This window comes from Ylistrum balloti, unplaced genomic scaffold, assembly GCF_031769215.1.
Source record: "Ylistrum balloti isolate Yb309-2 unplaced genomic scaffold, AGI_CSIRO_Ybal_v1 Utg369740, whole genome shotgun sequence".
Taxonomy (NCBI): domain Eukaryota; kingdom Metazoa; phylum Mollusca; class Bivalvia; order Pectinida; family Pectinidae; genus Ylistrum; species Ylistrum balloti.
Window position 1 is genome coordinate 429,532 of NW_026781950.1, and position 15,591 is coordinate 445,122.

Sequence of the window (15,591 nt, forward strand, 5' to 3'; positions counted from 1 at the left end):
TGGATCACACTTCCTGTTAAAGTGAAAGTAATGACTTCCGGTAGTGTGGTGATCGTTTTTGTGACTGATAAGAACCAGACGCGCTAGTAATTGTGAAATTCAGGGAGATCGACATCAATATTGCTTAGTACGTACAGTTTTTTAACGACACAAATATTAGCTTTTTCAGGTCTTATAGTGTTGGATTAAATAAATGAGTGCTGAGCTTCCAATTGCTGTAGCGAGTAGATCCGTTCTTACATAGCCAAGTAACGTGTGACAAATAATTATTAATAGGAAATGATGGTTCCGGTATAATATTGTTTAATAGAACTGTTGTAATACACAGACAAGCATCTGTATGGTAAGTATTTCTTGTAGTGTGTCGGCTTCCGTAGCATGTATTGTAAACATCTTGGTAAGAATGTGAATACATTTAGATGTACTGCAGGACAGTGTATATACACTACATGTATTAGTCCAAATTATTCTGATGTTCTATCTGCTTTTCATATCGATCTGGAGTCGATCGTGAACTATGTTTTAAAAAAACTTGACAACTTGAGAATGATATCTAATTTTCCTCAACTGCTGTTGGTTCACATGTATCTGTTGTCCTGGAGAATATGTCAAATTGTATCTTAGTTTGCATAGCCCTGGAGGTCACTGTCACATAAATCCAATCAACCTTGGACTTTTTCTCCGCTACACATGTAGAATGACCGAGAGAGCCCAGGTCACAGGTGACTTTCTATCAGCAATGTTATTTTTTTGTTTTGGTTTAGATGTGGCAACCAAAACAAAAACTTGAATTACAGATAGGTAATAAGAACCAGTTGGATTAATTTTTAAGGGGATTTTCCTTTATTCAATTGGTAACCCTGTGGCTAGAGACAAATAGGTCACTAGTTGGAGTCCTTGAAAGAGAAAGAACTTTTTCATAACTCCTTCCTGTTACACATATCTGCCATTGGAATGCATGCATGAATGGCCAACAAAATACCATTCTTTGATCTGAAAAACAGAGGCCTAGCTACATTATCTCTTACATATATATGTTTAACTTCTGTCATTTATTTCATGTCTCAATTTGTTCTTATACTTACTGTTTTTCTTTGTTTTAGGGAGGAAAAATGTCAAAAAAACAGGAAAACTCATATTTAACAGCCATCGTTATTGGTGCAGGCATGCGAGGTTCCGTTTATGCTCAATATGCACAAATCTATCCAGACAGATTGAAGGTACATAAAAGGACACAGGGGCCTGCATATCATCTTTAGACACTAAAAATAGTGGGCTATTACAAGACAACACATTGTATTTTTTGTTTTCAGATTTTCTGAAATGACAGTAAATGTTGTGAGTTTATTATTAGACAAGAAGTTGCTAAAAAAAGTTGATAAAGAGGATCTCAAGTTAACTTCAGTTTCATGTCATTCTAAAGGGAGATTTATTTTTTATTTATGATGTGTAAGGTTAGCATACAAATATATCACTAAGGATTATACATGTGTATTGTATCTAAAACAAATCACCACAGCCGTAAGATAACAGAGGAAAGTAGACTTAAGTTATTTTTAGCTGCCCCTATGGATAGGAGAGCTTAAACCACAGTGTCCAACTTTTTCTAATTACCCCTATCACAGTCATGAAGACCAAGCAGATTTTGACTATCATGAAAGGTAGTCAGTTTTGGGCAAGTCCTTTGCCTGACTTCTCTCGTGGCCCCAACAGGGGAAATTGAGGTTGACCTTTAAAGTCCTTCTTCTAATGGGATGCAGGTATTTTGACCACATTATAATTTGCATTGGAGCATTTTTGGGTGAGGCAGAAATAATTGTGTATAAATCATGGATCTCACCCCACTAAGGCTTAAGGGGTAGTGTGCAATATTGGAAATAAAGGATTAAGCTTTAAATTTCTTTTTCCTCTATAAGAATGATAGGATTTTGTGAGATAATTGAGAGAGGCAGGGACAAATATAGAGACCATTTCATTTCAAAAATAACTGAGAATATTATTGTAAACAAAATATTTTGATGTGATTTTGGTAATATCCATGTGAACAATACAGGCCATATTGTTTTTTAAAGTTAGGTAATATTGTTTAAATGTGTCTTAAATGATTTATAATTTTAGATCATTGGAGTGGCTGACCCGAGGAAATTTTATCGCAGACAGCTTCAACAGCAATTCAATATCGAGGACAAGAACTGCTTTTCAGGTAAACTGATGATCTTTTGTTGCATTCATTATTTTCTATAAAATTCTATGATGAAGCTATTTTTTATTGAAAGAGTTTTTCCCAAACTCCAAAAACAGTAACCATTTAATTTAATAACATGTTTTGTCAGAGGGTTTTATAGGTTTTATGTAGACTTTCTAGATTGTATATAAGTAGTAATGACAATGTAATACCACATCAAACATCCGCTAATAAGCCCATCATATGTATTACTGTTCAGTAAGTAAATTTACATACCAGTGCTGTGTCAGTGCTCTTTTAGGGCGTTGGCTGATATAGCCTCAGATGAAATTCCGAGGTATGTGGCTTGACCCTCTCCCTACCATGGCCGTTTGTGTTTCTCAGGAAGCTGAGAAATGGACTGGTCTGTGCTGATATGGTTATGTCCTTTGACAAGACAGCTTACCCTAATTGCTCAGGATTCCATGGGATAGACCTCTCATATGTTGTTCAGCAGGGTAGATGCCAGCTGGGCTAAAAACAGCAATACATGGCAAACGTTTTTTGTAACTATTTTCTTAGATTTCCAAAAGAAATACTATTAGCATTTATGATTAGATGAGGTAATGAGAACAATTTTTAGAAAGTTTGAAGTTTAATCTGATCCCGCTTGTTTGCTTGCAAATACATTAATATGTAAATCATATTAAAAAAAGTATGAAAATATCTATCATGCCAACATTTTATGGTAATCTTCAAATGTGTGGGAATAACAGGGGTAAAAATAAAGATTATAAATTTAAAATAAATTAAAATTTGACCAACATAAAGATTTTTAAAATTTGTGTTAAAGACTTGCAATTATGTTTTTCACAGATTGGAGTGAGGCCAGTGAGAGAGATAAGATGTCGGACTGTGTTATCATTACCACCCCAGATCGTCTACACAAGGTACATATATTTCCTTCATGAAAAAAGTTGTTTACTTTTTGATGTAGGATATATCTTGAAGAAATACATTTTATTAAATTTATATTTTCTATCTCCTGATCTACAAAAATCAAGAATAAGAGGTTAAAAAAATATACTGTGGATTCATTTATTTTCGTTGGGTTCAATTTTGTTGTTTACTACAAAAAATCATAAAAGTGGATTTTTTATTCTGAGGAAAAAAATAAAAACGTTAAAAAAATATAGTAAAGTCATTCATTTTCGTTGGGGATTTGTGTTGTTCAGTCACAAATTCAAATGTCCACAAATTGTTGACATTGGTAGACTAGGTAGATTTATTACATTGATTTCCTGTGTACTGTAAATCTTCATGAAAAATTAACAGGTCTAGGAATTGTTAAAATAAGTATATGTAATTTTTTTAAACCACATAAATTGAACCCTACAAAAATGTATCGTTTTACAGAAGTCAGTCTTGATGTATGTACAAAAACATACATGAGAAATACCGCCCAAACGTAAGAAGCAAAAGGATATATTTTTCATGTATTAAAACCTGAAATGGACTTTTGGGCAAAGGGTAAATGATGACCTCTGACTCAAAAAGTTGACAAGAAAAACAACCAATTAAAAAGGCCTGTACTTTATAGGGATGAGGGGGGAGGGGCACAGACTCTCGCACATCTATGATCATATGTTGAACAAAGTTTAGCGGAATTGACTACAGTACATTGTTACCATCTTGTTTCCTGTACTCTATGATCAGTTTGCTATCCTGCCACACTTTTTCAACTTTATTTTACTCAGGATTATAGTACAGACAATAAAGATGGTTGATTCCATATCATCTTGTACAATACATATGTCAGTGCTAGTACACTCTTCACTGGTCATTTGTCTGATAAAGGTGACAGTGTAGTCATCAAAACGTCACACTCTAATCCTCTACTGGTTGTATTATAAGAACTTCTGTTCTTTTGACGTTACCAACCTGAAGAAATGGTTCCGGAAAAGAAAAAAAAACTGACTCAATGTCAGCAAATGGGCTTATTAAAAAAAAACAATAAAATAGGTCACATGGTAATCCTGTGAAACAATGCTTGATAGATAAGGTTATTACAATGACCAGACTTACTGTCATATGAATAAAGGTAAGTTGATAAGTAAGTGTGATGTCGTTAGGGATTATTGTTACCTATAATTTTGTCGTGTACTTTTATTTTCGAAGGATCCTGCCATCGCTTTTGCGAAGAAAGGCTACAACATTCTCCTGGAGAAACCAATGGCAGTAAGTGTGTTTATCACTCTTACCACGATTTACCACAGTGAATTTTCTGGTGCATGAAACTCCTTAAAGAAACACCTTATTCTGCCAACATCACCCAAAGTCTCTTTCCTCTTTCAATTCAGCTGGTGCATTTGCGTTGTTGTTTGTCTTTTCCTATCAGTGTATTAGTTGTTCATGTTTTTTTTCCAAAGCCATGGCTGATATTACATCATCCTATTTTTAGACATATGCTAAATTATTCCTAGGTCAACTTGTTATATTGATTTTGTGATATCTATATATACTGTGAAAAGTCGTTATCTCTAACTCATGTAACTCGAAGACCCCATTTAATTCGAAGTTTCGTATGGTCCCACTGACTTCAAGATTATGAGGTTCATAAGTACATGAATGTGTGTCTTTCTATTAAGTGGTATGGTTCAGGGTATATTGTCTTTCTTTGCGTTATTCTATTGTTTTTACCTTGTAGTCATGACATTTTTGTTATACTATTGAAAAGGTAAATGAAGAGGATTGTCGTGAAATTGTCAAGACTTGCCAAGAAAATAATGTGACTTTGACAGTATGTCATGTGCTCAGGTACACACCATGGGCCATTAAGTTAAGAGAACTGATTGACAGTGGCATCATTGGAGAGGTTGTCAATATCAACCATACTGAACCTGTGAGTTGAAATACTAGTCCCATGAAAACCTTTTTTTTTTATTCTGTTGCAAGAAACTTGTCAAGATAAATCACAAGAGATATTGGTAATTTGTAAATTAATGGTAATGTCATCTATCTAAGAATTGCATTGTTATGTTTAATACGTGTAGTTTGTCTATCAAAACTTTCCAAACTTGCTGAAAGTGAAATGCTTCATAACAAAAATACATGTTAAATAAAAAAATGCCTAGGATTATGTAGAAAACAGTTAATGATATAGGGACATAAGTTCCACAACGGCATACTGTAAAGTTTGTTTTGTGTTGATTCAAAATTTCACAGATCTACCATAAGCTTGAAGTAAACTTACAGATTTAACTTCACCAAGGTTCATAATCAGACTTTGATATTATTCATTAAATTCATTTTCAACATATCCATGGTATTATTTGTTCAAAATTGAACTGTTCGTACCAAAAAAAGGTTGGCTTCTGGCACTTTGCTCATTCCTTTGTTCGTGGCAACTGGCATAATGAAGCCAAAAGCTCCAGTTCACTGCTAGCCAAATGTTGCCATGACATCGATCTGATAAACTTCTGGATGGCAGGAAGACGATGTACAAGTTTATCCTCATTCGGACATTTAAGCCATTTCAATAACGAAAGTAAGGTAAGATAACTCAGTGTCACTTTGCAGACTCTGAGTTGCTAGATGTCACTTTCCTACAATATGTATCTTTGGTGAATCTGTCAAATGTGACAGATTTTAGATAATGGCTTGTTGGGCTTGCGTAGTTATACATCTCCTTCCCCCGTCGATCTAAATACCAGCAAAAACATGATGACAAAGAAGTGAAAGCACAACAGAAATCAAACAAAGGAGTGGAAACATTATATAACTTTCAGTTCTTCACTTCCTTTCCATTTTTATAATGCTCCTTCAAGTTTAGGCCAAGGGAGAGAACTGAGGTTCCAAAAAATTGAACATGGTTATAAGGAACATTGTAGACTGTTTTATCAAGTATCAGCTTATTGTTCAATTAAAAGAAGGCATTTTATAGCCTAATCATAAATTTTGGCTGGTTTGTGAAATGATGACACCCATCAAAGACTTATCAAATGGTTAGATACATCTTGTGACATGAGACAGTGACATCTAGTGAATAAAGTGTTTGTAAAGTTTTCAAGTGTAAAAAAAAAGGGCAATAACTTGTTCATGTACATGTTGTAGGTAGGGTTTTGGCATTTTGCTCACTCTTTCGTGCGGGGGAACTGGAAGAGAGAAGACGAGAGTTCGTCTGCACTCTTGCAAAAATGTTGTCATGACCTGGACCTTGTTAATTATTGGATGATCGGCAAGAAATGTTGCAGTCTGTCATCTTTTGGGTGTCTTAGTCACTTCAAAAAATCAGATCAGGTTAGATTTGATAATTTTCTATCTAGCATGTACCCTGGACTTCTGGTGAGAATTGTTTAATTTTCATTGCGTGCTTGTTGTCTGTTGTTTTGGTGGAAGGTCTATACTTTTCATATCATACTCTACAGATATGTTATATTTTAAATCATTACTAATCTTGGTATCGGTAATATTAGATACAAATGTGTTGTGCTTCCTCAAGTCTGACTGATCGCGTAATGGTTTCTTTACACCATTGGTTCTGAATTGATCAGTTACATTTTTTTTTGTCAGTGAATTATTTTATCCTGTTCCTTGTCAATTTGTGTGGAATATTTCCCAGGATTTATGTAAAAAATAGGTAACCAAATCAAACTGCAATAGTCAAGATTTATGGATTTATGAACAGAAGTCAAGATAATGCTTGTTTCTGATGAAATAGACACTTGAATGACAGACCTTTGTTTTTGGGAAAAGACTTTGATGCTCTCTGTAGAATATGACTGGAATTTTTATAAGATAAAAGATGATGGTGTGTAGTTGTGAGGCTGTAACATATTTATAAGGTTGTCTTCATGGAATAAAAGTTGGAAGTTGCATTTAATGTATAGAATGTTGAAGATGGTTATAGAAAAGTTGCATGTACCACTAATATTGGCACTTTTTTTTGGTAACAAGCCCACCCACATCAGCTGCTGTTCAACATGAACTGTACCAAGTATTGTTTCAGTATCCAGTTTAAGCCCACCCCCTTGACTTTGAGTCAGAGGTAATGCCTTGGCCCCTTTGAGGGCTGTAATAAGCCCACTCCCTTGACTTTGAGTCAGAGTTAACACCTTGGCCCCCTTGAGGACTGTAATAAGCCCACTCCTGAATTTTAGTCAGAAGTACTGCCCCCTCAGATCCTGTAATAAGCCACCCCCACCCCTGACTTTGAGTCAGAGGTAATGCTTTTGCCTCCTCAGGTCCCGTCATTACCCCACCCCTAACTTTGAGGCAGAGGTAATTCCATGGCCCCCCCAGAGGACCTTTGATAAGCCCATCCTTTGTCTTTGGGGAAGAGGTACAGATAATATGTTGGACCCCCGAGGTCATTTCAACTCTTTCTGTCTTTCTCACTTGTTTTTTTTCCTGTTTTATATCTACTTTCCATGTCTATGTTTTCATCTTTCCGTCGCTCTCTAACTCTGATCTGTTAATCCATTTATATTTTCAATTTCCTGACTTATTGGCATCTTCCTTACTTAGCCTCCTGGAGCAGCCAATCGTTGCATGGAGTGTCCAGCTGATGTAGAGTCCAAGTGTCCTTACTCGGCCAAAAAGATTTATCTAGACCAGATAAAACAGGTAAGAACTTAAACTTAAATAATTTCAGGAAAGATAAATTTTGACAAAATTCCACATAAATGCTAACTTTAGGAGGAAGAATTTGTAAAGTAAATGTGTGTAAGAGGATAGGAAAAATGTGAAAACTTCTAATTCAGTCTGTTTAAAGAGTCTCTAAATGCTCTTATTCTAAGTCCTTTGTCTGGTTTGATAAATCCAACTTGATGGCGGGATGTTTAAATTGCCCTTTGTCCATAGTCAGTGGTCTATTCATAAATATCCTTGTTTTTGCTTGTTTTAGAGAAGTGGTGGAGTGTTATTATTCAACTTTGTTATGTTGGTTTCACACAGTCCCTAGTTTGTACCCATGTGATTTTGAGACTATCAATAAAACAAAATGGTTGACAGGCCATCTTTGATTTTGACAGTTGAAGTTTGTTATTGCTATTTCCTTAGAAGAATTGGAGGAACATTTCTCAAACTTTTTGTTTCACATAGTCCTTAGTTGTCCCCATTAAATTTTGAGACAATCTATGAAACAAAATGGCTGACAGGTGGCTTTCTTGTATTTGAGAGATGGGGTCTGCTATCTCTATTCCTTGAGAAATAATGAAAGGATGTTTCTCAAACTTGATCAGTAGGTCTACTATTTCATATTGTGCACTTTCAGTCTTGCGTCTGATTACTGCTGTTATTGCTATTTTTGGAGTACTGTAGGGATATTTCTCAAAATTAGTATGTACATACCTGTGGTCCCTTTTTATGTTTCATTCAATTTTTGATCTGATCAGAAAAAACACACATGGATTTTGATGGTTGAGGACTGTTAACGCTATTTCATGAGAAGTACTGGAAATTTATTTCTCAAACTTGTTCTGTAGATTTCCTTGATCCTAAATTTTGCCTTCTGTGTCTGCTCAAGAAAACAATGGCGGACTGAAGACATTCTTAGATTTTGACAGTTGATGTTATCGCTATATTAAAGTTCTTGTTAGATCGATCTTAGATTTCACAGGTAGGATTTCTTTGTAACCAAGAGATTGAGAGAAAAAAGAAGAGAAAAATAAGTGAGAAAAGAGCATTCTTACTGAGAACCAGTAAAGATCATTCAATGGTGGGTGACATGATCCCTGTGAGATTTCTTATTGAAATCAAGTGTTGATCAATTCTTTTATAACTGTTCTTATTGTTTTCAAAATCAGAAATACAAGTGATCAACCAATGAAATCCTTTACTGTATCACTAACAAGAAAGAGCACCGATTGAAATATTTCTTAGTGTAAAAACCTGGTAAGGATGTTTATGAAAATACATAATGTTTTCGTCTAGGGAGATACAGGATTCCCCGTATGTGTGATTGCTGAAGAGCCAACGATGGAGAGTGTGACGGCAGCTCTCAAAACCGGACCTTATGGTGTTTGTGTCTATGACAATGATAATGATGTCATGTCCAACCAGGTGTGTAGGGTTTGGGCTTGATGATCAACCAGGTATATAAGTACATGTAGCTTATAAAGGGATGACTAACCAGGTGCCTGGAGGTAAGGTTGTGAGGGTAGTGGGGGATAAACACACAGGTGACTGGAGGTAAGGTGCCAGGGGTAGTGTGGATGAACAACCAGGTGACTGGAGGTAAGGTGGTGGGGGTAGTGGGGATGAACAACCAGGTGCCTGGAGGTAAGGTGGTGGGGGTAATGGAGATGAACAACCAGGTGACTGGAGGTAAGAAGTGGGGTGAACAACCAGGTGCTTTGAGGTAAGTGTGGATGAACAACCAGGTGACTGGAGGTAAGGTGGTGGGGGTAGTGGGGATGAACAACCAGGTGACTGGAGGTAAGATTGTGGGGGTAGTGGGGATGAACAACCAGGTGCTTTGAGGTAAGGTGGTGGGGGAAGTGGGGATGAACAACCAGGTGACTGGAGGTAAGGTGGTGGGGGTTGTGGGGATGAACAATCAGGTGACTGGAGGTAAGGTGGAGGGGTAGTGTGGATGAACAACCAGGTGACTGGAGGTAAGGTGGAGGGGTAGTGTGGATGAACAACCAGGTGACTGGAGGTAAGGTGGTGGGGATAAAATATATCCAGTCCCTGTCTGTTTGGTGGGTTGGGTACTTAGGTAGAAATCGATATTTTCACTCTGTAATCTGGTAAGAAGTCTGTGAAGGTATCACTTAAATGTTAATATAGAAACTTTTTATTACATATTTGTGGTGCACTATAAGAGTTTAAGGTGAATTATATACCAAGTAAATGGTACCTCCTTGTGGGAAATTGACTAGTTTTGATATTTTGATATCAGCACATTTTCAATGAAAGTATCAATTCTGATAGAGACAGACCAAGATAAACATAGGAAACTCACACTTCACTTTTGTGTATTGATATGTATGATTTGTGTTGGTGGAGTAATAATGCTTAGATATAGACAGAACAGCGTATTTAAACTGACAGCAATGGAAGGTGTTATTTCTCATCTTATTATCTCAATTGTATCAAGGTGGTCAACATGCAGTTTGAAGGGGGAGCTACGGCCACTCTGACCATGATGGCCTTCACAAAGTCTGTCTGTACACGAGAGGTCAAAGTTTACGGTACCAAGGTAAGATTGCTAAGTTATATTGATCTGGTTCAACTGTTTATAAAGGTCATTTGTCTATAAAGGTCACCTGTTTAAAAGGCCAGTGTCCTGTTCCAAATATAGCATGATCCATTGTTATCAAAACCTGTCAAATTACCGCAAATGCAAAAATACAGCTGCCGAACAGAGCAAAAATATATGTGGCAAGCATATTCCAACAATGGCAGTGCCATTTGCAGGATAAAACATATTATAGTGTCAGATTGAGATGATAACATGATGTCACACATTCCCTGACGGCAGACTGAGGTAACAAATGAGACTATATAGATATAGAGCCAAAATTACTTCAAATTTGAGGTGGTTTTGTCATAAGTTACATTTAAGCTTTAATAGGAATCTCAAAGCTTATAACTAATTTCTTTTGATAATTCAATAAAGTCACGACGCATAAATAACAAACTTTTCCCTGATAAATTCATAACTCATAGGTGCCTACATCATTTATTGTTTGTGTGCATTGTAAGATATTTTGATATTTTATGGTGTTGCAGTCCATTTCTAATTTACATTATTGACTGACACTGATTCACACACCAGGTGAATGTGTAAATAGATATTTCATTCATACGACAAGAAGTTCCATGCAACAGACCTGCTACCACATGGGGAGTTGCCATAGATGGACTCCCCTAATCAGGATTAATTAGGCAGAGCTAGTTTTTTAAAATCAGGAAATGAATAGAAAGACAGAAAGCTGCATTTTGTGTACCAACAGTAAAACATTTATTTCATCAAAGAGAAACTCATATTAGATCCTATATGTATTTCAGGGAGAGCTTTCCTGTAAGGCAACAAGTGCTCCAGTGATCCAGCACTTTGACTTCCTGACTGGAGTATCCCGTAAGTTTCCTTACAAATACATTGATTTTTATCTGAACATGAAGTCTTGGATCAAGTCAGTGTTAGCTACAATTTTATTTAACATAGATTCTACTTCAACAAACTCCTATAATACATGTACATGTGTATATACATTGCAGCTTCTAATATTAATAACTCAGGACATACCACACTTCGTAACCACAACACACTTTCCTCAACCTTTAGCAATAAAGCATTACACTTTGCTACTTCAGGCCACACTTGTATAAAACATCTCAACTTGAGATTTCCTCAAGTCGAGATTTTCCTAAGCTGATATCTCCTCAAAAACGGCTTGTATAAAATTTTCTCAAGGAACAGGAGGAAGGCATCGGTTAGGATGTCCTGAAATTCCTTGCGGAATTTTCATACAAGATATTTTCAAGGAGATATTAGCTGAGGAAAATCTGGGCTTGAGGAAATCTGAAATTGAGATATTTTATACAAGTGGGGCCAGGTGTAGATGTGAGATGGGTGTTTGATCCCTATCTCAGATGGTTTTGTGTGTTTCAGGAAGTCAAGATCAGCAACCATCCAGACCTTGGACCACTTTACACGAATAATGTTATTGATAGCATCCAAAACAAAGAAATGTTGACTAATTATTTGGGGTCCTTTTTCAGATGAGTACCAAGCAGAACCACAAATGGTCAAGGGAATGATGGGACATGGTGGGGCTGACTTTCACTGCATACATTCCTTTGTCAATAGTGTGGCTGTAAGTTATCATACAAATTTTCATTTGTTATGCCATAACATTTCTTTTTTATGGATATCCCTTCTTTTCGAAGACGAAATGAAACTGGAAAAAACGTTTTGAAATCTATCATGTCTGTTGCATGATTTCCTTGAAAATGACCTCCTCTTTGCTTCAAGTTTTTTTTACATACATAAAAATTTGAATCTTCCAAAATTCAACAATACAGTACAGTATTGTTATCATTTTAGATCAGTTAGGAAGAGTGACATAAGTAGAAAAAAAGTCCTCTTTTGTCTATTGTTTTTTACAATTTTTTTTCTCTCACTATATATTTCAACGATACAGAAAAATTCTCCTTTCATATTTGTGTAATAATTGTTCCATGTTTTTATGACATTGAACCACCCCAAATGAAATATAAAATTGAATCAAAACATTTCTGTTCATGTGAGATGCTTTTTTTATAGTGAAGCTGAGGCAGGAATATGAAAAGTTTCAAGCATAGAATAAATATGAATATTAAAATCTAACAAGAGAAACTATGGATATTTATACAGGTGAAAAACTGTCACTCTTCTTTCTAAGTATCTGTAACACTTCTTTTTAAGCAATTTAGCCTTCTGAAAACTAAATCTCTTCAGTCAAACTTGTGATATACAATTTGGGTCCAATATTGGTGTGTAAGAATTTTGTACTGTACAATTATCCTGATTTCGTTTTTCAGAATGGTGATAAGACAACCATCTCAACAGGTCCCGAGGAGAGCTTGGGTAGTCATTTACTGGTGTTTGCCGCTGAAAAGGCAAGGAAGGAGAAACGAGTTGTCATGTTACAACCTGATGGCACGTACAACTGACCAGATAACTGACCCGACAACTGACAAGATTATGGCCTGGCATCAAACCCATGTTGTTGGGGTTTTTTTTAATTCATATTTCTTTGCTTCACTTAACCATAATGAACAAGTGAAGCAGTTCCCTATTTTTATACTAATAAACCTATTTTCACCAACATTCTTTTCAAATTAACCCGATTCATTCATTTAAACACAACATAGGTAAATAACAAAAATTTATGTCAGGGATGGGGATATTTTAGGGCAGGGCAGGGGGCTTCACTTTACCCTGGCCAAGGTAAAGTGAATAATTTCACTATTTTCTTACTAATCAACTATTTTCTTTAAACACATAAACAATAAAAAAAATATTGTAATGATAAATTGAAGCCCCCCTGCCTCATCCTAAATTTTCTAGCCCCAGACATATTTTTTTTGTTATTATGTGTTTAAAAGAATCAGTCTTAGAATTTGAAAATGAAAATTGTTGAAAAAATGTTAACTAGTAAAAAGAATAGTGAAATTCTTCACTTTACCATGTCCATGGTAAAGTGAAGTCCCTTGCCCCACTCTGAATTCCCTTGTCCCACTCTGAATTCCCTTGCCCCACTCTGAGTTCCCTTGCCCCACTCTGAGTTCCCTTGCCCCACTCTGAATACCCTTGCCCACTCTGAATTCCCTTGCCCCACTCTGAATTCCCTTGCCCCACTCTGAGTTCCCTTTCCCCACTCTGAGTTCCCTTGCCCAACTCTGTATACCCTTGCCCCACTCTGAATTCCCTTGCCCCACTCTGAGTTCCCTTTCCCCAAACTGAATTCCCTTGCCCCACTCTGAGTTCCCTTTCCCCACTCTGAATTCCCTTTCCCCACTCTGAATTCCCTTGCCCCACTCTGAATACCCTTGCCCCACTCTGAATTCCCTTGCCCCACTCTGAATTCCCTTGCCCCACTCTGAGTTCCCTTGCCCCACTCTGAGTTCCCTTGCCCCACTCTGAATTCCCTTTCCCCACTCTGAGTTCCCTTGCCCCACTCTGAATTCCCTTGCCCCACTCTGAGTTCCCTTGCCCCACTCTGAGTTCCCTTTCCCCACTCTGAATTCCCTTGCCCCACTCTGAGTTCCCTTTCCCCACTCTGAGTTCCCTTGCCCCACTCTGAATAAAGTATATAAATATAAATGGCATATAATACCACCATAAGAGAAATTGATTTAAGTCTCTGTAATTATTAAAAATTGTTGACAAAGAAATATATGTTTCAGAAACTGAATCAATGTGAAATCACATTTCCATGGTGGCACTTTGGTTCATCATCTTACTCAAGAAATGGACGAAAATATTTTTAAAAATCACAGAAATTATGGATTTTTCAGTATCTGACTATTCTCTATTCAGAAAGACAGTTTCCATTTTCAGCTGTTTAATTACATATGGTATGGTTTCTGATACAGTCATATGAAGTATATTTGATACTGAGATATGATGGGGATCATTAACTGACATAGAAAATGTAAATTTCTAGTCAAATTTTGATTCTGTAACAATTCATATTTGTGTTTGTTCATGTCTTTGATGTTTCTTTCATTAAAATTACATTTAAACTTACAGTCAAAGATTTGAGTAATCTGCAATATCATAACCTTTACTTTTATTTTTTTTCTTACATTTCACTGAGTGATTCAGTCTCTTATATACAGCATTCTCTGGTCATATAGATGGTAAATCATACAGTTATGAAAAAGATATACCCAGATTGTCAGATTATTTAGAAAAAGACAGGAATTGAAATATTTGTATTTTTGTTAGACTCAAATTTTGTGTGTTTTTTTTAAAAGTCCTTTTGTGTGGTCATATGATTAATTGTACTGAAAAGTATTTAACAAGATCAGTAACACTTCAACCATTCCTAGACCTATGAATTCATGAATTAAAACTATCCAAGTCAAAAAAACAATGATAATAAAAAATTTCATGAATATTCAAGAGTTCTACAATATTCATTACTTATCAGGTGTTGTTTGTGATGTTCTCATTTTACCTGATTTTAATTATTTTCCTATTTATTTATTTGTTGATTGTATTTAAATTCTCTGTAATTGTTGTATGTTTAAACCAGAAGATATTCTAGTGATCTGATCTAGTCCTGCCTAGTACATTCTCCAATAATCACAAATTTATTTATTTTTATATCTCAACATTTCAAACATAATCTTTTTGAATTTTGCTTTTTGTGAAACATATTGTTAAAAAAGTTTAAATTTTAGAATGTGCAAATTTATTGCTTCATGTATACTGAAACATCTAGTTAGAAAGAACACAGCCTTATTTACATTGATTTAAATAATATTACATATCATGAATTAATGTCATGTCAAATATATTTTACAAAAGTTTATTTTTGTCTGTTACAATACATGTATTTAATTTTAGTGAATATTTATTTTCAAAGATGACGTCAGAAATAAAAGTGAAATTGATTGTTTACTATGAATGTTAAAAAAATATTGAGAAATAGCTGTAAGCAGTAAATAGAACTGAATAAATGCCAAATGATTTTGTGAACAAAAGTATTTGTCTTTAAAATAAAATCCTAAAGGGCCGAAAAAATTGTAAACATACGTCAACTTAAAATATGGACATCAGGCACTGCTGGAAATATGGATGTGATGCTGTTGGTTTAACCAAATTAAACCATGTCCATCAGGTAAATGTCCAGCAGGAGGTCTGTGACTCTCGTTATCATTTCAAGGCAGTTTTTTATATTACTGGGTTCATCAACCACTCAACTGCC

The 15,591-nt window shown here is 35.6% G+C and overlaps 1 protein-coding gene across 2 annotated transcripts; it reads left to right on the top strand.

The window, feature by feature from the left end:
• Nucleotides 1-49: 49 nt before the first annotated feature.
• Nucleotides 50-15,110, top strand: LOC132543103 (putative oxidoreductase YteT). Of its 2 annotated transcripts, none has more exons than XM_060206561.1 (13): nt 50-127; nt 1,104-1,220; nt 2,119-2,203; nt 3,041-3,114; nt 4,343-4,402; nt 4,902-5,066; nt 5,531-5,716; nt 7,691-7,789; nt 9,098-9,226; nt 10,266-10,367; nt 11,180-11,249; nt 11,894-11,988; nt 12,695-15,110. In XM_060206561.1, exons 2-13 carry the CDS (start codon nt 1,113-1,115, stop codon nt 12,824-12,826), a joined length of 1,305 nt encoding a protein of 434 aa, XP_060062544.1. In that variant the 5' UTR covers nt 50-127; nt 1,104-1,112; the 3' UTR covers nt 12,827-15,110. The 2 variants fall into 2 exon arrangements, with proteins under 2 accessions (XP_060062544.1, XP_060062543.1); XM_060206560.1 differs by lacking the exon at nt 5,531-5,716 and adding an exon at nt 6,278-6,463.
• Nucleotides 15,111-15,591: the final 481 nt, after the last annotated feature.

What these genes read in the sequence shown, in the direction of transcription:
- LOC132543103 (XM_060206561.1), top strand. Translation starts at nt 1,113, where the DNA reads ATGTCAAAAAAACAGGAAAACTCATATTTAACAGCCATCGTTATTGGT. An exon ending in TCTATCCAGACAGATTGAAG is followed by an intron (nt 1,221 to 2,118) that starts GTACATAAAAGG and finishes TTATAATTTTAG; the next exon opens with ATCATTGGAGTGGCTGACCC. An exon ending in TCCTGGAGAAACCAATGGCA is followed by an intron (nt 4,403 to 4,901) that starts GTAAGTGTGTTT and finishes ACTATTGAAAAG; the next exon opens with GTAAATGAAGAGGATTGTCG.